Source organism: Mustelus asterias, chromosome 12 (assembly GCF_964213995.1).
Source record: "Mustelus asterias chromosome 12, sMusAst1.hap1.1, whole genome shotgun sequence".
NCBI classification, from domain to species: Eukaryota; Metazoa; Chordata; class Chondrichthyes; order Carcharhiniformes; family Triakidae; genus Mustelus; species Mustelus asterias.
The window spans coordinates 60,786,234-60,813,037 of record NC_135812.1 but is presented as its reverse complement, the minus strand read 5'-3'; the positions used below and the strand labels follow the sequence as shown (position 1 = coordinate 60,813,037).

The window sequence follows — 26,804 nt, the reverse complement described above, 5'->3', positions numbered from 1 at the left end:
CATATCGAGGACACGAAAATTCTGAGGGAGCAAAGCCCAAACCCCCTCTCATCTGCCCATGCAGTTGTTTGTAGGAATTTGGTGTACGCAGAATGTCTGCCTCTCATTGTGGCATGGTTCTGTTAGTTGTGTTCAAGAGATGTCATTAGGCACCATCCAAATCCTTTTACCCAAGGTGCTACTAGCATGCTCTTGAGAGCAGATTATCGGCCTGTTTCCATGGTGCATGGCATTGGGGACGCTAAAGTAAGGGATTGAAGGTGGAGGTCGATGAGAGAATTATACCTTTAAAGAAAGGAAGCTGCTTTACAAAGAGGAAGTCTTTATTTTGCACCATTCAATCATTCTGTAAAAATATAATTAGCAATAAGGACATTTGAGGCAGCAAACAAAATGCAGCTTGTGATGTTATTAAGCGTATAACCCTTCACCCTTTAAGGCACCTGACATACAAATCTCAAAGTCCCTCTGCTAATTATTTCCAAAATATTAATAGGCCCCAGCAGCAATCTGATGCAAGGAGTCATACAGCAACCACGAGTCAGACATTAATGAGGGCTGGGAGCCATACAGAAATTAAGCAGAGGACAGCAAGAAATTAGTATCAGGCAAATCTTAGTGCTGACAGCAATAAGACAATTACAATCAGTTTTCCCAAGTAGGAGGGGTTAGTGGAGTGTATAACTCAACAATGAAGGCCAGGACACCCCCAAGCACTTTGCAACCAATGAACCAATACTTTTAGATACTGTTGTAATGTGGGAAATGTAGCAACCAAATCACACTCAGCAAACTCCCACAAACAGCAACTTGATAATGACCAGATCATGATTTTTAATGATGTTGGTTAAGGGAGCAACATTGGCCGGGGCACCAGACAGAACTCCCTGGCTCTTCTTTGAAATAGTGGAATTTTTCACATCCACCCGCAAGGGCAAGCAGAGTCCAGCATAAACATCTCACCTGAATAACGGCACCTCCGACACTGGAGTGTCTCACTGACTCCCTCGCTGGAGCGCCGACCTAGACTTTATCCTCAAGTCTCCAAACTGTGATTGAACCCACAACTCCCCGAGTGAAAGGGGCACCTGCTGCTAACTGAGCCACGGCTGACATAACAAATGCTGCTCAGTCTCCTGCATCTCTCTAGCTTTTCTGTTTTGTTTCAGATTTCCAGCATCTGCAGAATGTTACTGTTTTGTTTTAACATTACACGTGGCTGGTAAATCTCTGGGTGAGCGGCAACCAGCCAAAGCTATACCTGTTGGAGTGTGTGTGCTTGCAGATGTCTGCAGGAAAGAGAGCTGGGCTGGGCTGTGATGCTTCCTGTCGTTAAACAGCTTGCCAATGCTCACAGACTGGGCTTGTGTATGAAGTATGGCACCTTGAAAAGAGAAGGCTGAGCATAACCTGATGCAAGTGTTTAGAATTATGAAAGGTTCTGATAGAATAGGGAGAGAGAGGAAGAGCGAGAGAGTAGCAAAGAACAAAACTCAAAGCCATCGATTATAAGATAATCACCACTAAATTAAATTCAGAAGAAAATTCTTTATCAGAGAGTGCTGAGAATGAGGAGCTCATGACCAGAAGTAGTGCTTCAGGTGAAAAGTATAGATACATTTAACAGGAAGCTAAGCATATGAGGGAAAGGGGAATAGAGAGTATTGCTAATGCAGCTGGATGAGGAACAATGAGGAGGCTCGAGTGGAGCATAAACATCAAATGGCCTGTCTCCGTGCACTCGATTCCATGGGCCAGATTCTCCAACCTCGCCGGTAGCTACGATTCTCTGGTATCGCTGCAATGAACAAAGATTTGGCTGAGCGTCAAATTCTCCATTCTCACAGTGGCGAGGCAGAACGGCTGGAGAATTCCGACCCCCAAGTTCTTAATAATTTGGACAAGGTAGCAGAGGATGACACCTCCCCACCACTGCTCACAAGGCAGGTTAGTGCCTTCAAGAGAAGAGTCAGAGTTTTTGGATCAATCGGTGCTTTCCCAGGTACCCTACCTGGAAACTACTGGCAGCAGTGGGGACTCTACCAGTTTGGCACAGCTGCCTACTCCCAATCCATGCCCTGGCTTAGTAACCTAATGTTGAAGGCCAGCAGTACTAACAGGCAAACAGGAATCAAGCCTCAGGCGAGTATGATTCGTGATGGACAAAAGGCAGTGTAAACCAGTCACTCTCCCTAACAGGGTGCTACAGTTCTGTTTGCCCCGCTTGACCCAGTGCAGATGAAAAGTTTTTGATGTGACACCCAGATCCCACTCAGGTTTCTCTACCATTTGTTCTATTCATAGACTGTCATTTCATTCCCAATGCCCATTCCCTAAAGGATCAGGAACAACTCTCCACAACCATGCATGAGAATGTAGATGTGTGTATTCGCTCAGGTTACAATAACCAATAAATGTGCTTGCATCTCAGTATATTTAATGGTGTGTACGTAACCTGACCTGACACGTCTACTCTCTCCTTTTATTTATTTATGTCACAAGTAGGCTTACATTAACACTGTAATGAAGTTACTGTGAAAATCCCCTTGTCGCCACGCTCCGACGCCTGTTCGGGTACACTGAGGGAGAATTTAGCATGGCCAATGCACCCAACCAGCACATCTTTCAGACTGTGGGAGGAAACCAGAGCACCTGGAGGAAACCCAAGCAGACATGGGGAGAACATGCAAACTCCACACAGATTGTGACCCAAGCTAGGAATCGAACCCGGGTCCCTGGAGCCGTGAGGCAGCAGCTCTAACCACTGTGCCGCCTCTTTTGTAGTTCTAGGAAGTTTGTTAGTAATATTTGCCCTGGGCAGCTGCAGATATACCAAGAAAGAACTCATATTTATTCAGCGCCTTTCATAATATTCCAAAGTGCTTTACAACCATTGAAGTACTTTTTAAAGTTCTAATGTAGAGAAACACAGCAGCCAATTTACACACAGCAAAGTCCCTCAAAGAACAATGTGAAATGGCCAGATCTGTTTTACTTATGTTGGTTTAGAACACTGGTGTGAACCTCCACTGACTTTCTTCAAGATGGACTCCATGGACAAAGAAGGCATTGATACAAGGCATTGATTTAACCGCGTATCACCCAATAGACAGCATCACCGACAGTGCAGCACTCCTACAGTACCACAGTCGATAGATTTTGTGCTCAAGTCTCTGGGGAGCTTCAAATTATTTCAAAAAGAGGGGACACAGGCTCAAACCCTGGAAAGGCAAACTTAGGATTGACATCACTTTTATCTTGCAAAGTATGATCCACAAGAGGTGGAATCTGGGTAGAATATTGGGATCAGAAACCCTGCTACACATTTAGATACTGTAATGGACGGATTATATTTATTGGGATAGTTGAGCTGAAATACGTTCCTTGGCATTTCTGCTCAAATCATGGGATCGATCCTCCGTTCTGTGCGCCTTGTCTCAAACACATTATAGAAAAATCAGTTAAAAAAAAGAAGCATTTTATTAGAATTAATCGTTCAAAGAAACTGCTGAAATATTCTTGCTTTAATTCATTAAAATATTTAGTGTCTCTTTCCCAATCTCCTGTGAATTATAAAATGGTAACTGATTCTTGCCAGATCTGCAGTAATTTATAAAATGAATCTAACCCAAGATGGAGTGAATTTCAAAATAATTAATTCTAACTGATCTCTCATTCATAAAATGTTAACTGATCCTTGCCTGATCTGTAGTGCTTTTTTAAAAATAATTATTTCCAACCTGATCTCTTGCGGTTTATAAAATGTTAAATGATTCTACTTTATCTACTGCAATTTTAACAATGGCTCCTAATTCCAACCCAATCCCTAGTGATTCATAAAAGGTTGCTTGATCCTTGCATGGTCGAAGTGTTTTCTTTCTTTGCAAATGAACTATGGGTTCCTACAGTGAGAAACAATACAAACTGTAAAGACTTCGAGAGGTACATTAAAAGGAGAAGGTTAGCAAAGACAAATATGGGCCCATTACAGGAAGAGACAGGAAAATTTATAATGGGAAATGGCAGAAAAACTAAGCAAATGCCTTGTATCTTCACAGAGGAAGATACAAAAAAGCTCCCAGATATACTGAAGAACAAAGGGACTAAGAGGAATGAGGAAATGAAAGAAATTAATATCAGTAAAAGGGTAGTGCTAGAGAAGTTAATGGGACTGAAAGTTGATAAATCCCCTGGACCTGATGAGCTACATCCCAGAGTGTTGAAAGAGGTGGCTGCAGAGAAAGCGAATGCAATGGTGGTTATCTTCGAACATTCTACCAGACCTATTAGCCTGACATCAGCAGTGAGAAAAATGCTGGAATGTATTGTAAAGGATGTGATAACTGAACACTTGGAAAATAAAGGCAGGATTGGGCAGAGTCAACATGGATATAGGAAAGGGAAATCATGTTTGAGGTGGAGATTTTTAGGATGTAACTAGCAGAATAGGTAAGGGAGAACCAGTGGATGTGGTGTATTTGGATTTTCAGAAAGTACTTCATGTGAAACCTTATTGAAAAAACAAAATTAGGGCACATGAGATTGGGGGGTAATATACCGGCATGGATTGAGAATTAGTTAATGGACAGAAATCAATCAGATAGTAGGATGGCAGGCTGTGACTACCACAAGGATCAATGCTTGGCCCATAGCTGTTCACAATCTATATCAATGATTTGGTTGTGGGGACCAAATGTAATATTTCCAAATGGGCTGATGAGACGAAACAATGTGAATTGTGGGGAGGGTGCAAGGAGGCTTCGACAGGTTAAGAAGTGAGCAAGAGCATGGAAGATGGGATTTAACATGAAAAAAAAATGATGCTGCATACTTTGATAGGAAAAACAGAAATGCAGAGTAATTATCAAATGGTGAGAGGTTGGGAAGTGTTGCTATCCAAAGGAACCTGGCTGTCCTTGTTCATGAGTCACTAAAAGGTAGCAAGCAAGTGCAGTGAGCAATGCAAAAGGCAAATGGTATATTGGCCTTAATTGTAAGAGGTTTGAGTACAGGAGTAAAGATGTCTTGCTGCAATTGTAAAGAGATCACAGCTGGAGCATTGCATACCGTTTTGGTCACTTTGATAGGATTGTACTACATGCCCCCAAATAGTCAGCTGGAAATTGAGGAGCAAAAATGTAAGGAGATTAACAGATAGCTCCAAGAAAAATAGCGTGGTAATAGTAGGGAACTTTAACTTCCCCAACATTGACTGGCACAGCCCTAGTGTGAGGGGCTTGGATGGAGAGAAATTTGTTGCGTGTATTCAGGAGGAATTTCTCATTCAGTATGTGGATGGCCCGACTAGAGAGGGGGGCAAAACTTGACCTCCTCTTGGGAAATAAGGATGGGCAGGTGACAGAAATGTTAGTGAGGGATCACTTTGGGACCAGTGACCATAACTTCACTAGTTTTAAGATAGCTATGGAGAATGATAGGTCTGGCCCAAAAGTTAAAATTCTAAATTGGGGCAAGGCCAATTTTGATGGTATCAGGCAGGAACTTTCAAAATTTGCTTTGGGGAGTCTGTTGGCAGGCAAAGGGACAGCTGATAAGTGGGAGGCTTTCAAAAGTGTGTTAACCAGGGTTCAGGGTGAGCACATTCCTTTTAGAGTGAAGGACCCTAGATGACTCAGGGTATTGAGGCCCCGGTCAAGAAGAAGGAGGCACATGACATGCATAGACAGCTGAGATCAAGTCGATCCCTTGAAGAGTATAAAAGGCGTCAGATTAGAGTTAAGGGAGGAATGCGGAGGGCAAAAAGGGGACACGAGATTGCTTTGGCAGAAAAGGCAAAGGAGGATCCAAAGAGCTTCTACAAATACATCAAGGACGGAAGAGTAACTAGGCAGAGAGTAGGGCCTCTTAAGGATCAACAAGGTCATCCATGTGTGGAGCCACAAGAGATGGGTGAGATCCTAAATGAATATTTCTCATCAGTATTTACTGTTGTGAAAGGCATGGATGTTCGGGAACTTAGGGAAATAAATAGTGATGTCTCGAGGAGTGTATATATTACAGAGAAAGAGGTGTTGGAAGTCTTAAAGTGCATCAAGGTAAATAAATTCCCGGGACCTGATGAAGTGTATCCCAGGACATTGTGCGAGGCTAGGGAGGAAATTGCAGGTCCCCTAGCAGAGATATTTGAATCATCGACAGCCGCAGGTGACGTGCCTGAAGATTGGAGGCTGGCAACTGCAATGCCTTTGTTTAAGAAGGCTGCAGGGAAAAGCCTGGGAACTACAGTCCGGTGAGCCTCACATCTGTAGTGGGTAAGTTGTTAGAAGGTATTCTGAGAGACAGGATCTACAGGCATTTAGAAACGCAAGAACTGATTAGGGACAGTCATTCCCTAATCAATCCTTGCTGACTTTGAGAGTGGAAGATCATGTCTCACGAATTTGATCAAGTTTTTTTGAAGAGGTAACCAAGAAGGTAGATGAGAGCAGTGCAGTCAACGTTGTCTACATGGACTTTAGCAAGGCCTTTGACAGGATACCGCATGGTAGTTTGTTGCATAAGGTTAAATCTCACGGGATCCAGGGTGAGGAGCTAAATGGATACAAAACAGGCTTGATAACATAAGACAGAGGGTGGTTGTAGAGGGTTGTTTTTCAAACTGGTGGCCTGAGACCAGCGGTGTGCCTCAGGGACCGGTGCTGGGTCCACTGTAATGTAATTTATATTAGTGATTTGGATGAGAATTTAGGAGGCATGGTTAGTCAGGTTGCAGGTGACACCAAGATTGGTGGCATTGTGAAAAGTAAAGAAGGTTATCTAGAATTGCAACGGGATCTTGATCAATTGGGCCAGTAGGCTGATGAATGGCAGATGGAGTTTATCTTAGATAAATATGAGGTGATGCATTTTGGTAGATCGAACCAGGGCAGGACTTACTCAGTTAATGGTAGGACGTTGAGAAGAGTTAAAGAACAAAGAGATCTTAGAGTACAGGTTCATAGCTCCTTGAAAGTGGAGTCACAGGTGAACAGAATAGTGAAAAGGGCATTCGACATGCTTGGTTTCATTGGTCAGAACATTGAATACAGGAGTTGGGCGTCTTGTTGAAGTTGTAGAAGACATTGGTAAGACCACACTTGGAATACTGTGTACAATTCTCGCCATCCTATTATAGAAAGGATAATATTGAACTAGAAAGTGTGCAGAAAAGATTTACTAGGATGCTACCGGGACTTGATGGTTTGAGTTATAAGGAGAGGCTGGGTAGACTGGGACTCTTTTCCCTGGAGCGTAGAAGGCTTAGGGGTGACCTTATAGAGGTCTATAAAATAATGAGGAGCAAAGATAAGGTAGATAGTCAACATATTTTCCCAAAGGTAGGGGAGTCTAAAACTAGAGGGCATAGGTTTGTGAGAGGGGAGAGATACAAAAAGGTCCAGAGGGGCAATTTTTTCACACAGAGTGTGTCTGGAATGAGCTGTCAGAGGCAGTAGTAGAGGCGGGTACAATTTCGTCTTTTAAAAAGTAATATACAATTACATGGGTGAGAGGGATATGGGTCAAATGTGGGCAATTGGGACTAGCTTAATGGTTAAAAACTGGGCGGCATGGACAAGTTGGGCCGAAGGGCCTGTTTCCATGCTGTAAACCTCAATGACTCTTTATCTAAGAAATGATATACTTGTCATGGAGGGAGTGCACTGAAGGTTCACCAGGTTGATTCCTGGCATTGCAGAATTGTCCTTTGAGGAGTGATTAAGAGTGGCACTGTATTCCTGAGAATTTAGAAGAATGAGAGGTGATCTCATTCAAACATATGACATTCTTACATGGCTGGACAAGGTAGATGACAGGAAGGATGTTTTCCCGGAGTGCTGTGGAGATTCAGTCATTGGGTATGTTCAAGACAGAGAGCGATAGATTTCTAGATTATAAAGACATGAAGGGATGTGGGGATGATGCAGGAAAAACACATGGAGATAGAATATCAGTCATGATCCAATTGAATAGTGGAGCAGGGTTGAGAAGCCTAAAGGTCTACTCCTGCTCCTACTTCCTATGGTTGCTACCTCATGTTTTGCTGCCACCTACTGGTTTATATAACAATATACTTTAAAATTCCAAACCAGTCTGTAGTACAAGATGTTTTTTATCAACTGCACTGGAGGAGACTAATGATAGAAATGTCAGTACAAGTGGAAGCTATTCAGTCCATCATGTATGTGGTAGTGCTAGCTTCTTCACCAGGACTATCTGCTCTAATCCCATCTCTCTGCTTTGCCTTGTAGTTTTTCGCATCTTTCATCTTAAAGTACTCACCCATTTCCCTCTTAATTATGGCGCCCTGAGACACATCACAAGATATAGGTACAATTGACTTTCGTCCAGGTGATGAGTCTTCATATTGTGCGAGCTGGACCTGATGTTGGGTGCTTTTAACAGATCCCTCGGCACTTTTTCAGGGAAAAGCAGAGTTCTGCTGTTGTCCTGGCCAGCATGGTCACTCACCCAACACCGCCAAAAACAGATTCTTTGGTCATTCATCTCATTGCTGTTCATGGAATCTTAAATACTTGTCATGTTCAATAATGTAGCAGTCACTGCACTGTATTGAGTACAATGGTGTAGTGCTAATGTTACTGGACTCTCCTGGATTAATTACAGAGAGAACATAAGTCTCCATTCATGAGTAAATAATCACTGGCAGAACCAGGGCTACAAAGAAGGAAAGGTGTGAATTCATATAGCACCTTTTACCACCCAAGGATGTCTCAAAATGCTTCATAGCCAATGAGGTAGCTGTGATGCACAACCACTGTTGTACTATAGGAAATGGGATAACTAATTTGCACACAGCAAGCTCTCACAGACAGCAATATGAGAATGACCAGATAATCTGATTTAGTGATGTTGCTATGATGTAGAGTTGTTGGCATTGGATTGGGGTGGGCACAGTAAGAGGTCTCACAACACCAGGTTAAAGTCCAACAGGTTTATTTGGTAGAAGGAGCTTTCGGAGTGATGTTGGTTACGGGATGAGGATTCGCCGGGAAACACTCCCCTGCACTTCTTAGAAAAATATCATGCAGCCGTTTGCCTGTGGCACTTCCTCAGTACTGCACTGGAGAGTCAGCCTAGATTCTGCACTCATGTCTCTGGAGTGGGACTTCAACCCAGGTCCTTCTGGCTTAACGGCAGGGGTGATACCACCAAACCAGAGCTGGCACAGTGATCAGCACGAGCCGTTCCTTCAGAAATTAACATTTAATATCAGTTTTCATTAGTTTCCATCAAACTGATAAATCTTGTAATGAGCTATGATCTTTCTTTCTTTGCAAATACATTATACATTCTTACTTTCCTATGCAAGCCTTTGGCAATGGAATAACACTCTCAGTCACTGAAATGGCTGCCAGGTAACTTGCAATGCAAGGCAGCATTTGAATATCATAAAGCACTGAAAAATCATTTATTTTCTCCCTTTCCAAGCCTTTGATCATTTCAGCATTTAATTCAGCTGACAAGATTTCACAATTCTTTTGTTAGGTTTTTGTGCTCCTGGGGGAAAGGAATGCTTTCAAATTCGGGGGCCTGGACTAAGCAATCCAGCACTCTCAGGTTAGGTCTGTCACAGATTAGAGGCACAGTAAGACTCCCGCCACACATCAAGCATTTCCAGGTCAGAGTAAAACTCCCTCAAAACCATTCAATGAATCGGAAGGCACAGAAAGAGGCCATTCAACCAATTGCCTTGTGTTGGCTCTTTGGAGCCAAACACAATTGGAGCAAACCAATTAGCCTTACTTCCCTGCTGTATGAACAGCTCGAGGGGCGGCACGGTGGCACAGTGGTTAGCACTGCTGCCTCACAGCGCCAGGGACCCGGGTTCGATTCCCAGCTTGGGTCACCACCTGAGTGAAGTTAGCACGTTCTCCCCATGTCAGAGTAGATTTCCTCGAGGTGCTCCAGTTTCCCCCCACAGTCTGAAAGACGTGCTGGTTAGGTGCATCAACCAAAATCAGCGCCGGAGTGTGGCGACTAGGGGAATTTCACAGTAACTTCATTGCAGTGTTAATGTAAGCCTTACTTGTGACTAATAAACAAACTTTAAAAAAATTCATCCCTTAATGTTTATCCAATATAAAATATTGGATAAAATAACTGCTGAATCTACTTCCACCACCTTTTCAGACAGCGCATTCCAGAACGTAACAATTCACTGTATAATTTTTCCCCCCTCAAATCTCCAATGAGTTTTTTTGCCAAATCTGTGTCCTCTGGTAATCGACCTTCCTGCCAGTGCAAACACTTTCCCCCCAGTTATTGTAACAGAACTCCTTGTAATTTTGAACACCTCTATTCAATCTCCCCTTAACCTTCTCAGCTCTGAGGAGAACCATGCCAGCTTCTCAGTCTCTATCTTTTCTGTCAAGCACTCATAGTTCAGGGAGAGCAGAGGTTGGGTATAGAGTAAAGATGCCTCAACAATTTTCTTTCAAGGATTCTCAGGCAAAGTGCAGCAGTTGCAAAGTGCAGTAAGATGTCTCACAACACAAGGTTAAAGGTGTTAACCTGGTGTTATGAGACTTCTTACTGTGCCCACCCCAGTCCGACACTAGCATCTCCATCTCATTGCGAGGTGTAGTATAGACTAATACTCCCCCTAATATCTACCCTCTGTTCAGAAGGATGCTCATGATATGCCTTTTCCTACAGCAGCCACCCTGCAGCCTCTTATTGTGACAGATCTAACACCAGTTTAATCCTGTGGGAAGATGTCGACACGGAGCTGAAGTGAGAGTGAATCGCTCACCTCATGCTGCATCCATAACCATCAGCCATTGGCTCAGACACCTGGGCTGGATTGGAACCCAGGCCTCAGATGTGAAAGTCAAAGTCCAGTCCATTGCACCACCAGTGTTTACATAAACTGCGTTAGCCACAACTCAGTTGGCAGCACACTTACCCGAGTCAGGAGTTTGTGGAATCAAGTCCACCTCCAGAGACCAGAGCGCGTTAATTCAGGCTGACACTCTGAGTGCTGCACTGTCAGAGGTGCTGCATTTCTTTTGAGGAAAGTAAAAAATCCCAAGGCATGAATCTAACAAGAAACATCCAGCGCCCTGGTGTCCCACCCAAACTTAATCACTTCAACCAAGGGCATTGAAAATAATTCATCTGGTCAATGATTTCATTGTTTGTGGACCTTGCTGTCAGAATGAATGTATTGGCTGTGAAGTGCTCCGGACTGAAAGGCGTTATATAAATGCAAGCTGCTCCATTCCATAGCTCAGCCTTCAGCACTATTATTCCCACAAAACTCATCTCCAAATTCCGTGGCCTGGGCCTCAGCACCTCCCTCTGCAACTGGATCCTGAACTTCCTAACCCACAGACCACAATCAGTAAGGATAGGCAACAACACCTCCTCCACGATCATCCTCAACACCGGTTCCCCACAAGACTGTGTTCTCAGCCCCCTACTATACTCCTTGTGTGTGTATATGACTGTGTGGCCAAATTCCCTTCCAATTCGATTTTCAAGTTTGCTGACGACACTACCGTAGTGGGTCAGATCTCAAACAATGATGAGACAGAGTACAGGAATGCGATAGAGAATCTGGTGAACTGGTGCGGCAACAATAATCTCTCTCTCAATGTCAACAAAAATGAAGGAGATTGTCACCGACCTCAGGAAGCGTAAAGGAGAACATGCCCCTGTCTACATCAACGGGGATGAAGTAGAAAGGGTCGAGAGCTTCAAGTTTTTAGGTGTCCAGATAACCAACAACCTGTCCTGGTTCCTCCATGCCGACATTATAGCTAAGAAAGCCCACCAACACCTCTATTTTCTCAGAAAACTAAGGAAATTTGGCATGTCAGCTACAACTCTCACGGAATTTTACAGATGCACCATAGAAAGCATCCTTTCTGGTTGTATCACAGCTTGGTATGGCTCCTGCTCTGCCCAAGACCGCAAAGAACTACAAAAGGTCATGAATGTAGCCCAATCCATCACGCAAACCAGCCTCCCATCCATTGACTCTGTCTACACTTCCCACTGCCTCGGCAAAGCAGTCAGCACAATTAAGGACACCACGCACTCCAGACATTCTCTCTTCCACTTTCTTCCATCGGGAAACAGATACAAAAGTCTGAGGTCACGTACCAACCGATTCAAGAACAGCTTCTTCCCTGCTGCTGTCAGACTTTTGAATGGACTTACCTTGCATTAAGTTGATCTTTCTCTACACCCTAGCTATGACTGTAACACTACATTCTGCACCCTCTCATTTCCTTCTCTATGAATGGTATGTTTTGTCTGTTTAGCGTACAAGAAACAATACTTTTCACTGTATGTTAATACATGTGACAATAATGAATCAAACCAAATCAAATCTCAAAAACATGTAAAATGTAGAAAGCATTGGCATGTGTCTCATTAGGGCGATCCAGTCATCTGGAATATAGTTAGCAATATAGGAAGGGTTTCAGGCAGAAGACCTCCCATCTTTCCATCATAGACTCTTGGTGCATTTCTCAACAATCCCGTTTATTTACAAAAACCTCCTCAGTCTTTTTGTTACATCACCCATGTCAGTAATCTGTTCAACTGCAACTCACGCACACAGAATTTATGAGAATTTACATGGTTCAAAATGCTAAAACATTTTAAAATTTCTGCCCTCCAAACCTGGCCTCTTGCTTCCCCCACCCCCTCAATTTCCTTTGCCCCACCATTGGTGACTGTACTTTCAGCCACCTAAACCCTACACTCCAAAATTCACTGCATGAACCTTTCTGCCTCTTTCCTCCTGAAAATCTGCCCTCTTCGCCTGAGCTTTGGGTCTTCGGTCGTAATATCTCTTTCTACGATTTGGTGTCAAATAACACTCCTAAGAGGCACCTGGGGCATTGGATTATGTTAACGGTGCTATGCAAACACAAGTTGCCAGAAGAGCAAATGGCAGATGTTATGTAGGCAAACGTAACAACAATATTCCAGAAACTGCCATGAGGTGTTTTCGACGGAGAAATGGGCTGCTGGTGGAGGGATGAACATTTCCCCGGAATTCCAGAGAACTCCGTTATTTTTCATCTTCTGCCCTCAGTTGTTAAGTTGCTCACACAATAATTAAAACTGAAGAGAAGAGATAAAACGTTTGGCTGCAAAATCTCATTACGCGATTACAACTGTAGGGATCGGAATAATTATCTTTTGTTCAGTTCCATTGCAGAGAAAGATTTGCCAAATAATAATCAGCCTCGTTTTCTCTTTTTCAGATAACTGACAGATTCTGTACTAAGTCTTTTCTTTTTGTGCATGTTCTGAAATCTCTTAACATCCTTCTGAAGGGTATGACAGCAAAGCAGTCCAGAGGTCTGGATTAATAATCCAGAATCTCAAATTCAAATCCCACCTCGGCAGCTAGGGAATTTAAATTCAGCTAATTAAATAAACTGAGTATTAAAAAAAAAAGCTAGGCTGAATGATGGTGACCAGGAGGCTATTAGATTATCGCAAAAATATCCTGTTCACTAAAGGCTTTCAGGAAAGGAAAGATACCCTGACTCCAGCCCCATCACAATGTGGTGGACTAGAATTGCCCTTTGAAAGCCACTCAGTTGTACAAGACTGCTACGAGAAACTACTATCCACAGTGTTCAAGAAGGCACCTCACCACCTTGTCAATGGCAACTGGGGATGGGCAATAAGTGCTGGCCTTGCTAGCGGTGCCCACATCCCAAGAATGAATTAAAGAATGACAGACTGGACCACAGCTTCACACTTCATCCAATGAACAGCAGTTATAAACAGAATTAAGCCAATCAGCCCTCCCAAGCCTGTTCCGCTATTCAATCAGATCATTGCTGATCTGTACCTCAATCCAATTTATTCGCCGTTGCTCCAAATCCATTACTTGCCTGACCAAACAAAGGTCTACATATCTATCTCAGCCTTGAAAATGCCAATTGAAACCTGTTAGCTTCCTGCAGAAGAGACTCCCAGATTTCCACTACCTTTGTGAAATGGTGCTTCCTGACATCACATCCCGAATGGTCTAGATCTCATTTTAAAAGGATGCCTCTCCTCACCATGCAGCACTACCGCAGAAACTCGAGCATCAGCCTAGTGGCACTGTCGTGACACTCAAACTTGCAATCATCAGGCCCAGGTAAGCGTGCTGCCTGAGAACGGCGAGCACGCATGCACACACAATACAGTATATATCGCATATTCTACTAGTTATGTAAAAAGATAAAATAAGGCTGATCATCATTTGCCAAGTCCTTTTCTGTAAGAGAGCTCAACAAAAGATAATTATTCCAAACCCTACAGTCGTAATTGCATAATGAAATTTTCGGGCCAAATGCTTTATCTCTTCTCTACAGTTTTAATTACTGTGTGAGCAACTTAACAACTAGCAGTTAAATGGAAAAGACAGACACGACAATCCAAGCTCCTGTTTAAGAAAATCTTATATCTGAAGGCTTATGCTAACTTAAAACTGTCAACATACTTTAGCTTTTTGGCAGTAAACATCTCAGTACCATTGTAATTTGGAACCCAGACAAGTCACAGAGTTGTTCCTCGGAATAAAGATCTGTAGCTTAGCAAGATTTAAAGCTTACATAACAGCAGCCACTACACTGCAAATTATCTCATTCTTTATGCAGTGTTTTAATTGGCATTGGCTGTAAAGCATTTTGGGACATCCTAAGGTCATGAAAGACGCTCGGTACATGCAATTCCTTTACTTTTGGATCAGTGTAAAATGTCTGAACTCATTCAACTTCTACGACCCGATTAGAAACATGAAGCTGAAGCACACATATTTCAGTTATCTGTTACTTATACTCCTATCTGGCGATAGGCCACATAGGAGCTTCTTCACTCACCATTCCATGATGCTAACATCTTGCTGTCCAAGTGGGGACGGGGCCTTTGTTTCCTGACCTCATACAGCCTTTTTCTGCACGTGCTCAGAATGTCTTTCACCTTCTTCACGTCCAAGCCAAACTTGGTAGCTGTGAACTCCAGTGAGTAACGGACAATGAGAACATTCTTGTTTTCTAGCTCTCCATGAGGGTCCTATAAAGTTTGAAGAAGCATTACATAAAAATACACAAAATTAAAACAACACTTTGCCCCAATCTCATCTTCAAAACTCTGGAGAGAGAGTTCTGTGCAACTCTGCAACTGAATTCTCATTGGTGGCACAGTGGTTAGCACTGCTGCCTCACAGCGCAGGGACTTGGGTTCAATTCCTAGCTTGGATCACTGTCTGTATGGAGTTTGCACGTTCTCCCCATGTCTGTGTGGGTTTCCTCCGGGTGCTCCGGTTTCCTCCCGCAGTCCAAGGATGTGCGGGTCAGGTGGATTGGCCATGCTAAGTTGCGCCTTAGTGTCAGGGAGACTAGCTAGGGTAAATGCATGGGGTTATGGGGATAGGGCCTGGGTGGGATTGTGGTCGGTGCAGACTCGATGGGCCAAATGGCCTCCTGCTGCACTGTGGGATTCTATGATTCTGATGGCTTCATGAGCTGAGGCATACAGAGCTGGATGTTCACCACTTCAATCCCTGCTCCAGTCCGAATTAACATGGGACAGAGCCTCCAACTGGCAACTACACCGCTGCCTTAGTGAGGGGGTGTCCACCAGCATCCCTGCTCCTGATTTCTCCCAGCTAACTCTTTCCCAGAAAGCGCACACACGGGTGTCAGGTGGGACACGAATCAAGCTTGGATCAGCCGAAAGGATGGGAGAGGAGTTTTCTGGAGCATTCTCTCTTTCCTCTAGGTTTTTAGTCTCTCACTACAGATTACATGGCTGTGTGGTGGGTGTAAGCTGGAGATGGAGGAAGAAGTGTTTGGTCACGATGGTCCAGCCATTGTCGTGTGAGTGAGGCTTGATGGGTGAGCTGGTCTTTTGCTTTTGCATGGTTGGAACCACACAAACCCCCATTACAAAACAGCCCAACAACTACTGACTGCTAAAACACAAGAGACTAGCTACTGGGAGATCCGCCCAAACATAATAAAGAATCACGTCTCCAGGTAAGGAGAGGAAAAATTAGCAATGGTAATATAACCCAATCTCCAGGGACCCATCACACTCACAGTTTGATTCCTAAATTAAAGGACTCGAGTAACAATCAGCTCTTTCACATTATAAAGGTGAGACACCGACAATTTGTGGTACTATAGCACATTATAGTGATTATATTATTGAACAAATAATCCAGCCTGGATGAATGAATCAGAGTCAGAAGTTCAACTCCTGCTATGGCAGATGAGAAATTTTACTTCAATTAATTAAATAAATCTGGAATAAAAAGCTAGTGACACTAATGGTGGCCATAAAACAACCAGATTGTCACAAAAGCCTAACTGGTTCAGAATGTCCTTTGTGGAAGGATATCTGCCATCCTGACCCATTCATCAAGCCATTACGACTAAGCATATTAAGAACAAAACTGCACAGACCATCTGGAACAGGCGTAGACATCAGACTGAGACATAACAAAGGAAGAACCAGCCTTGTTAACCCACCATTTTCACTTCTGAGTGACTCCAAGCAGTCCCCAGAGTTTAAGTCCCATGATTGCAGGACCAGGTAATAGGTCTCGGGGCAGGAGGGGACCACCAGCAGGGTCCAGACAATGATGGAGGCTCAACCCCCACCCCTCTCATTCTGCCCAGTGAGTAATTGTGTTAAAGTACTTTCCTCCCAAGGCTAAACACATGATGCCCAATTCCATCGACAACTAGAATGGATTAAATACAGGTTAATTGAAAGAATGGGACTTCTAGTAGATTTAGGTGACATATTTCACCTAAATGATCCCATACATGGAAAGATCTGCCCCTGTACCTATGGTAGTTGTTGTGATTTTTTAGCATTGTTTTGATTCCTGGTCAGATGCTTTCCAAATACACAGGGATTTAATGTGCTGATTGATGAGGTGCTACCTCCCTTCGACCAGTCCCTGACTCAGCTAAACTGGTCAATGTACATGCCTCATGCTGGTTCCTACAGAATAAGGTCAGACTGTCCACATGTACATTCAATTCCCATTCAGTGAGGATGCTCTATGCAGAGAGTATCACCACAGGATTCCTCACACATCTCCTACTGTTCTTTGGTTAAAAAAAAGACTCAAACGACATACCTGCCTCAATCTTTCCTTGGTTTTACGGCGATAGTACGGAAGACTTGTGCTTCAGAACTTGCTGTGCCCCCTTGCCAAGCTGTTCCAGTACAACCAAAACACTGGCATCTACATGGCAATGTGGCAAATTGCCCAGGTATGTCCTGCACACAAAAGGCAGGACAAATCCAACCCTGCCAATTCCCACCCCATTAGTCTACTCTCAATCATCAGTAAACTGATGGAACATCAAACGTGCTATAGAGCAAAACTTGCTTAGCAATAATCTGCTCACTGATGCTCAGTTTGGATGTCGCCAGGGTCATTCAGCTCCTAACCTCATCACAGCCTTGGTTCAAATATGGACAAGAGAGCAGAATTCCAGAGGTGAGGACTGCTCTGACATCAAGGCAACATTTCACAAAGTGTGGCATCAAGGAATCCTAGCACAACTGCAGTCAATGGAAATCAGGGTTGGGTCATACCTAGGTTGTGGTTGTTGAAAGTCAATCATCTCAGTTTCAGGAAATCGCTGCAAGAGTTCCTCAGGGTAGTGTCCTAGGCCCAGCTACCTTATTCATCAATGATCTTCCTTCCTTCATAAGGTCAGAAGTGGGGATATTCACTGATGATTGCACAACATTCAGCATCATTCACAACTCCTCATATACTGAAGCAATCTGTGCCCATATGCAGCAATATTCAGGCTTGTATTCACACTATTTAAATCCTAGGCAATGACCATCTCCAACAGGAGACAATATAACCATTGCCCCTTGACAATCAATAATATTCTCATTGCTGAAACCCCCACTATCAATATCCTGGAGATTACCATTGACCAGAAACTGAACTGGACTAGCTATATGAGTACTGTGACTACGAGACTAGGTCAGAGGCTGGGAATCATGCGGTGTGTAACTCACCCCCTGACTCCCCAAAGTCTATCAGCTATCTACAAGGCACATGTCAGGGGTGTGATAGAATACTCTCTGCTTGTCTGAATGAGTGCAGCTCCAATACTCAAGAAGCTTGGCACCATCCGGAATAAAGCATCCTGCATGATTGGCACCCCACCCACAAACATTCCCTCCACCTCTGACGTACAATGGTAGCAGTGTGTACCATCTACAAGATGCACTGCAACAACCCACCAAGACTCCTCAGACAGCACTTTCTGAAACCACAACCGCTACCATCTAGAGGGACAAGTGCAGCAGATACATGGGAACACCACTACCTGCAAGTTCCACTCCGAGTCACTCACCATCCTGACTTGGAAATATATCGCTGTTCCTTTGCAGTCACTGGGTCAAAATCCTGGAACTCCCTCCCTAACAGCACAGTGGGTATATCCACACCACATGGGTCACAATCAAGTGCTGTTCTGAAGGAGCACTGCAATTTCAAAGGGGCCACCTGTAGCACGATGCGTGAAACCAAGGCCTCCTCTGCTCACTCAGTGTGCATGATAGATCTTGTGGCACTCTTCGAGGAAGAGTGAGGGGAAGATTGGCAAGGTATCTTAACCAATATATACATAACCAACATCACTCATCAGAATAGCCTTTATTACACTAGTTGTTTGTGGGACCTTATCATGTGCAAATTGGCTGCTGCATTTCCTACACTACAACAACTAATACTTTAGAAGTATTAATTCACTGCAAAACACTTTGGAATAATGTCCTAAGGTCATAAAAAGAGGTATATAAATGTAGTTCTTGCTTCTTTCTTCTAATGATCAAGAGGAGTGTACAAAAGCTTCTCCGATTGGATTGATGTGAGGCTGATTATTTACTGCTCTCTGTCATGCTACATGATGCCTTCAGCTATTATTTCCCATGATTGACGTACTTAACAAGAGTTAATGAGTGAGTACAGCATCTGAAGCAACCTTGGCTGCCCTCCACTGACATCTTCAATTCTGACTCACAATGACATTTTTTAAACCGATCATGATCTCTGCTAAGAAAAAGCCTTTTATTTTCGGAAGTGCCTCTTATACTTGCCATCCTTCACATTCTTCAACTTTTACTGTGATATTAACTCAATTATTGTTGCATCTCCTCTGGATTTGCTCATGGTCTCAGGGGTACACTGGTTAGAGATCTGGTGACAAGCAGTGAAGTAAGTGGACAAGCTGATTTATTTGTGGAAGATTTGAACCAGTCAGGAACACAGAAAAATTGCAATTGCTGGACAAAAACAGATCTTGACCCATGTAAGTCACCTTCTGTCATGTTGATGGTCACCTGATAGAATGATAAGAGTACAAAAGCAAGGGAGTTATGGTGAACCTTTATAAAACAATATTTTGGCCTCAACTTGAGTAGTGTGTCCAGTTCTGGGCACTGCACTTTTGCAAGGATGTGAAGGCATATTACAGAATACGAGTGCTAAAAGGTGCAGAAAAGGTTTACAAGAATGGTTCCATAATGGGAAATCTCCCACAACTTCACAAACTGTGGAACAAAACATGATGCAGTCTTTTGACATTGCAGAAGTAGATGATGGGAGGGAGCTATCTGGACCAGGGTACACAGATGTAAAGCCAGCTGACAGCCTGAAATCATACATTCTGGTCCTTGATTTTTATAGGATGCTTTGGTTTTACATTACTTATAGCAAAACAACAAAGTATATTGCCAGTAAGGAAGCAGAGAAGCAGGACTCTCTCTGCAGTACATGTTTAAGAATTGGGAGATGCAATATTAAGTGCCATAGCACCAGCATGGATAGAAACATAGAAACATAGAAACCCTACAGTGCAGAAGGAGGTCATTCGGCCCATCAAGTCTGCACCGACCACAATCCCACCCAGGCCCTACCCCCACACATTTTACCCGCTAATCCCTCTAACCTACGCATCCCAGGACTCTAAGGGACAATTTTTAACCTGGCCAATCAACCTAACCCGCACATCTTTGGACTGTGGGAGGAAACCGGAGTACCCGGAGGAAACCCACGCAGACACGAGGAGAATGTGCAAACTCCACACAGACAGTGACCCGAGCCGGGAATCGAACCCGGGACCCTGGAGATGTGAAGCAGCAGTGCTAACCACTGTGCTACCGTGCCGGATGAGAGGCTGTAATTAGGACATAGGTTACAGACACATTTTCCATTGTCAACATGCAAGAGATGGCACATTGGTCAGGATTTGAGGCAGATAGGTTAACACTTTTGGATGAGGCCATTCTGCAGCTTATGCAAATGTAAACTTTTGACCCTTTGTCCGTCTTCCTCACTCATTGTTTTGAGGAGCTTTTTAAAAAACATTTACGGGATATGGGCATTGCTGGCAAGGCTAGCATTTATTGCCCACCCCCAATTGCCCTTGACAAAGTGGCGATGAGCCACCGTTTTGAATTTAATGGGTGGCTTGCTGGGCTATTTCAGAGGACAGTTAAGAGCCAACCACATCCCTGAGGGTCTGGAATCATAGAGAGGATAAACAAATTTCTTTCCCTACAAGACGTTAGTGAACAAGATGAGTTTTTACCACAATCTGGTAATTTCATGGTTACCGTTACTGGTGCTAGATTTTTATTCCAGATTTGTAATTAATTGAATTTAAATTCCTCAGCTTTTACAGTAGGATTTGAATTCCTATCTTTGGATCATTAATCCGAGCCTTGAGATAATTTGTCACCAGTCACTGAATTACTAATTCAATAGGCACTATGGCACCATACCCTTTCTTTAACTTGACTATGCCAGTTCTAATCAGAGGTCATATCAAGCTCACTTTCAATTTCGGCTGTGCTGCATTAACTGCTTTGCACTTTAAGCAGTTTATTTTTATTTCACATCTCTAGCATTTATTTTCTCTTCAAGTACCTGTACGGGGTCGACATTCCCATTTCCTTTCACACCATAATGATAGGCAAAGACATCCGCCATGGTTATGTTTTGCGTGGCATCGGAGATCGGATCTGGGAGAACCTGTTGGATTTCTTGCCCTGTCCACACACAGAAAGCGCCCTCTTTTTTTTCAGTGGACTCAGTTGTGGGGTATGAATCTGCATCTTCGGCACTGTAGAAACCCCCAGACTGTAGGGACAGAAGGAGTCAATTACAAAGGCAGAAAACATACAATTGTTTCATCAATAATGCAATGAATTCTATTCTCTGTAATTTCCCAAACCTTTCAACCTTTCTTCTGGGTGAGCTGCAATGTTCTCTAGTCAAATATTGAGAGGACCAAAGCCAGCATCCTTGGACCTCAGCACAAAATAGAATCCAGTCATTCCACCCCTTCCCCAACCACCGTCTCAGGCTGAACCAAAACATTTGCAACCTTGCCACCCTAGTCAAACCAAATACGAGCTCTCAACTCTGGCCCCGTGCAAAGACCACCCACTTGCACAGTCTGTAACATTCCATATCTCCGGCCCACATCTTAGCCCACCCAATCTGCTGCTGAAACCTTCTGCTTGCCATTTGTCACCTCCAGACTCCAACAGAGAAGTGATGGCTGAACAGTAATACAGCAGATGTTGGAAATTTGAAATAAAAATAGATGCTGGAAATACCCAACAGATCAGGCAGCATCTGTGCAGAGTTATCATTTCAGATCGATAACCTTTCATCATAGTATTTTGCTTTTGCATGAGTCATGGGTGAACAGGACTTGATGCAAATTAGGTAATGGGCAGCAAAGTTTTGATTGACCTCAAACTTAGAAATGGAAGCTGGGATAATGACTAAGCAAACACTGGAATAGTCAAGTCTGGAGAAATAAAAGCATGGATGATTGTTTCAATGAGTCATTGGCCATACTTTGTGCAGCGCATCATGGGAGGGAGAAATATTTGCCTGGCAATCACTTCCCTCGCAACAGGGATAGATATTAAAGTATTAACCCTGTTGTTCCATGACAAAAACAAGGCAGCTCAAGACAGAGCTTCCATTCAATGTCAAAGGAGTAGTCCCAGGACAATATGCTACTTACCTTCCAAAGGTTGGTTGTTGAATCTTAACAAAAGGGAATTTATAAAAATATTCATTTATTTTAAAATTCACAACTAAAAGCTGAACAGCACAGATTCGGAATGTCCTCTAATGACCTTTCCTTGTGAACCTAACTCAATACTGTTAAGGATCAATGAGATGAAGCACCAATTTACAATGCTGTCACAGAAATGCAAATACTTCATACTATCATCAAAAGTAGAACATACCAGTCTACAAACTCCTCCAGAAATATTTTTTCAATGAATTATTGAATGCTCAGCAAGGTGTAAAAAGTCAATGCCAGTTTTTCTCACTGTCAACATCAATCACTTCCAGGTCTGGTACTGGGCAAACCAACTGTATGGTTAAGCTCCCCTTACATTAAGCCGTCCTTATACAGCCATTCCCTCCACCACCAGCATACAGCGGCAGCAGCGTGTACTACCATGATGATATACAGCATCAACTCGCCAAGCTTCTTCAGCAGCGCATCCCAAACCAACGGCCTCCATTGACTAGGACAAGAGCAGCAAGTGTTATGAGAAAACTCTCCTCCTGGTTGCACACCATCCTGACTTGGAAATATGTCGGCTTTTTGCCATTGTCGCTGGGTCAAAATCCTGTAGCATCCTAATTAACAATACTGTGGAAGCACCGTCACCATGGATCACAGCAGTTCGAAGTGGTGGCTGACTACCAGTTTCTGAAGAAAGACTTACACATAATATATTGCCTTTCACGACCGCATGACATCCTAAAGTGCTTTACACTCAATTAAGCAATTTTGTGGTGTAGTCACTGTTGGAATATAGGGAATGCAAGTCAATTTGAGCACAGCAAATCCCCAAAACAGCACTGTGATAATGACCAGATAATCTGTAGAGGGTGTGGATGTTGAAGGTGGTTGAACAGCAACTAACTGTGGTCAAAATGTCGGCCATGCTAGTGATGGCCACATGTCAAGAATAAATTTTAATCATATCCTACGCTTGACAGAGTGTGTCGACTGATCCAGTGGACTATTTCCATTTCCCAATATCAGCAATCTTTGTGGCCTCTCTCAGTATGACTTTTATCTTATCCTCCACAGCTGGAAAGGCCACTGCCCCAGCTCACTGTATTTTGCAATCACTCCAAGCACATTATAAAGGACCTTCTGCCTGGATGGAAAGGACATTCTGTGGCAGAGTAATAATGAGCCAATGAAGCTGACAAATAAAGTTCTTGAAATAAAAGAATTCCACATTAATGATTCAATAAGGTGCACTGTGGTTAGCACTGCTGCTTCACAGCACCAGGGACTCGGGTTCAATTCTCGGCATGAGTCATTGTCTGTGTGGAGTCTGCACGTTCTCCCCGTGTCTGCGTGGGTTTCCTCCGGGCGCTCCGGTTTCCTCTCTCATTCTGAAAGACGTGCTGGTTGGGTGCATTGACCCGAACAGGCGCCGGAATTTCACAGTAACTTCATTGCAATGTTCATGTCAGCCTTACTTGTGACTAATAAATAAACTTTACTTTCATTTTTAGTTGTGTTGTGGACTGGGGAGGAGAGATAAACTGAAACCCCTCAGGCCCTGCCCATACGATCCTTTTTTGAAAGATAAATTTGTGTGTTTCTAAGCCCCCCTATAGTGAGTGGTCACTTAAAGAACCAGTAGCAGAATTGTGGGTTTAAACAAAGAGGTTTACTTATTCACAAATAGCCTTGAGACGAAACATCCCGAGGCCTTGTTCGTCGTGGCCGGGGACTTCAATCAGGTCAAACTCAAGAGCAAACTACCAAGTTACCACCAACACGTCTCTTGTCCCACCAGAGGCCCAAACATCTTAGACCACTGCTCAACAAATATCAAACATGCCTACCGTTCTATCGCCCGCCCACACTTTGGCAAATCAGACCACAAGGCTGTGCTCCTGCCTTACAAGCAAAAACTGAAGCAGGAGAATCCATCAAACAAAGTTGTGCAATGTTGGTCTGAGAAATCAGATGATCTCTACGGGACTGCTTGGAGTCAGTGGACTAGTCAATATTTAAAAACTCTGCGACCAGCCTGAACGAGTACACTGCTACAGTAACTGACTTCATTAGTAAGTATGTAGAAGACAAAGAAGCCAATTTGCGAGTTTCCCAACCGGAAACCATGGATGAATAGGGATATCCATTGCTTGCTGAAGTCCAGGTCTGAGGTGTTCAAGTCAGGCGACACTGACCTATGCAAGAAAGCCAGATATGATCCAAGGAGATCCATCAAAGTTGCCAAAAGACAGTACCAGACCAAGCTAGAGTCCCAGGCTAGCCACATGGACCCCCGCTGACTATGGCAAGGTCTGCAAGACATAGCAGGCTACAAGATGAAGGCATGTAAAATCACCGGTTCCAACACATTCCTCCCTGATGAGCTCAATGTATTCTATGCCCGTTTTGAGCAAGAGGTCAGCGAGAGCATGCCCTCTACCCTAGAAGCCTTGGATAACCTGTATCTGAGGTCACCATTGCAGATGTCAGAGAAGCTCTCTCGAAGGTCAACCCATGAAAGCGACTGCCCGGATGGGGTACCCAAACGAACACTCAAATCCTGTGTGGATCAGCTGGCGGGGGTATTCGCAGACATCTTCAACCTGTCTTTACAACAATCTGAGGTCCCTATCTACTTCAAGAAGGCAATCATCATCCTAGTACCAAAGAAAAGCCAAGCAGCGTGCCTTAATAATGGAGTGCTTCGAAAGGCTAGTCCTGGCCCGGACTGCCTGGATCCACTACAGTTCAAATAGTGCCGCAACAGGTTCACAGCAGACGCCATCTCCCTGGCCCTGCACTCAAACCTGGAACACCTGGATAACAAAGACACCTATGTCAGACTCCTATTTATTGACTACAGCTCATCCTTCAACATCATTATTCCTACCAACCCATCTCTAAACTCCATGGCTTGGGCCTCGGCTCCTCCCTCTGCAATTGGATCCTGAACTTCCTAACTCACATACCACAATCAGTAAGGATAGACAACAACACCTCCTCCATGATCATCCTCAACACCGGTGCCCCCCAAGGCTGTGTTCTCAGCCCCCTACTATACTCCTTATACACCTATGACTGTGTGGCCAAATTCCCTTCCAATTCGATTTTCAAATTTGTTGACGACACCACCGTCGTGGGTCGGATCTCAAACAATGAGTAGACAGAGCACAGGAATGAGATAGAGAATCTGGTGAACTGGTGCGGCAATAATAATCTCTCCCTCAATGTCAACAAAACTAAGGAGATTGTCATCGACTTCAGGAAGCGTAAAGGAGAACATGCCCCTGTCTACATCAATGGGGACGAAGTAGAAAGGGTTGAGAGCTTTGAGTTTTCAGGTGTCCAGATCACCAACAACCTGTCCTGGTCCCTCCCATGCCGAAACTATAGTTAAGAAAGCCCACCAACGCCTCTACTTTCTCAGAAGACTAAGGAAATTTGGCATGTCAGCTATGATTCTCGCCAATTTTTACAGATCCATGGACTCGGTCTACACTTCCCGCTGCCTTGGCAAAACAGCCAATATAATTAAAGAAACCCACGCACCCCAGACATTCTCCCTTCCACCTTCTTCCGTTGGAAAAAAGATACAAAAGTCTGAGGTCACGTACCAACTGACTCAACAACAGCTTCGTCCCTGCTCCCATCAGACCTTTGAATGGACCTACCTTGCATTAATTGATCTTTCTCTACAGCCTTACTATGACTGCAACACTACATTCTGCACTCTTTTGTTTCCTTCTCTATGAACGGTATGCTTTTTCTGTATAGTGCGCAAGAAACAATACTTTTCACTGTATGCTAATACATGTGACAATAATAAATCAAATCAAACACTCACCCCAAATATCTAGACACTACATAATTAATTCAGCACATGGTTAAGAAAGATACAATTAAATAAGACAGTGCACTTTTACAAATGTTCAATCAAAAGAATAGTTAACAGTTCACATGTTTGGCTTGCTGTAAGAGAACCATCGTTGCAGGCCCGGTAAAGAAAGGAATCTTTTCCCATTCTCATATAGCTGAAGTTAGATATCCGAATTGTTGCAGAATATACTCGAAGAGATGAGATTTTCAGCAGGTCACGACTCTTGTGGTTTTCAGGTCATAGAGTCATAGAGGTTTACTGCATGGAAACAGGCCCTTCGGCCCAACTTGTCCATGCCACCCTTTTTTTTTAAACCCTGAAGCTAGTCCCAATTGCCTGCATATGGCCCATTTCCCTCTATATCCATCTTATTCATGTAACTGTCTAAATGCTTTTTAGAAGACAAAATTGTACCTGCCTCTACTACTGCCTCTGGCAGACTGTTCCAGACACTCACCACCCTCTGTGAAAAAATTGCCTCTCTGGATCCTTTTGTATCTCTCCCCTCTCACCTTAAACCTATGCCCTCTAGTTTTAGACTCCCCCATCTTTGGGAAAATATGTTGATTATCTAGCTGATCTGAGCCCCTCATCATTTTATAGACTCAGCCTTCTACACTCCAGAGAAAAAAGTCCCAGTCTATCCAGCCTCTCCTTATAGCTCAAACCATCAAGTTCCGGTAGCATCCTAGTAAATCTCTTCTGCATTCCTTCTAGTTTAATAATATCCTTTCTATAATAGGGTGACCAGAACTGTACACAGTATTCCAAGTGTGGCCTTATCAATGTCTTGTACAACTTCAACAAGACGTCCCAACTCCTGGATTCAATGTTCTAAC

At 43.6% G+C, this 26,804-nt stretch overlaps 1 protein-coding gene across 2 annotated transcripts in view; it reads right to left on the bottom strand.

The window, feature by feature from the left end:
* The window catches only part of spata20 (spermatogenesis associated 20), a 385,479-nt gene that overhangs the window by 283,818 nt on the left and 74,857 nt on the right, over nucleotides 1-26,804 (bottom strand). For both annotated transcript variants that reach the window (XM_078225324.1, XM_078225325.1), the window contains exons 10-11: nucleotides 20,957-21,169; nucleotides 14,862-15,054 (exon numbers count right to left, since the gene is read on the bottom strand). In XM_078225324.1, the coding sequence (XP_078081450.1) occupies nucleotides 14,862-15,054; nucleotides 20,957-21,169 (406 nt within the window). The remainder of the gene's footprint in view (nucleotides 1-14,861; nucleotides 15,055-20,956; nucleotides 21,170-26,804) is intronic.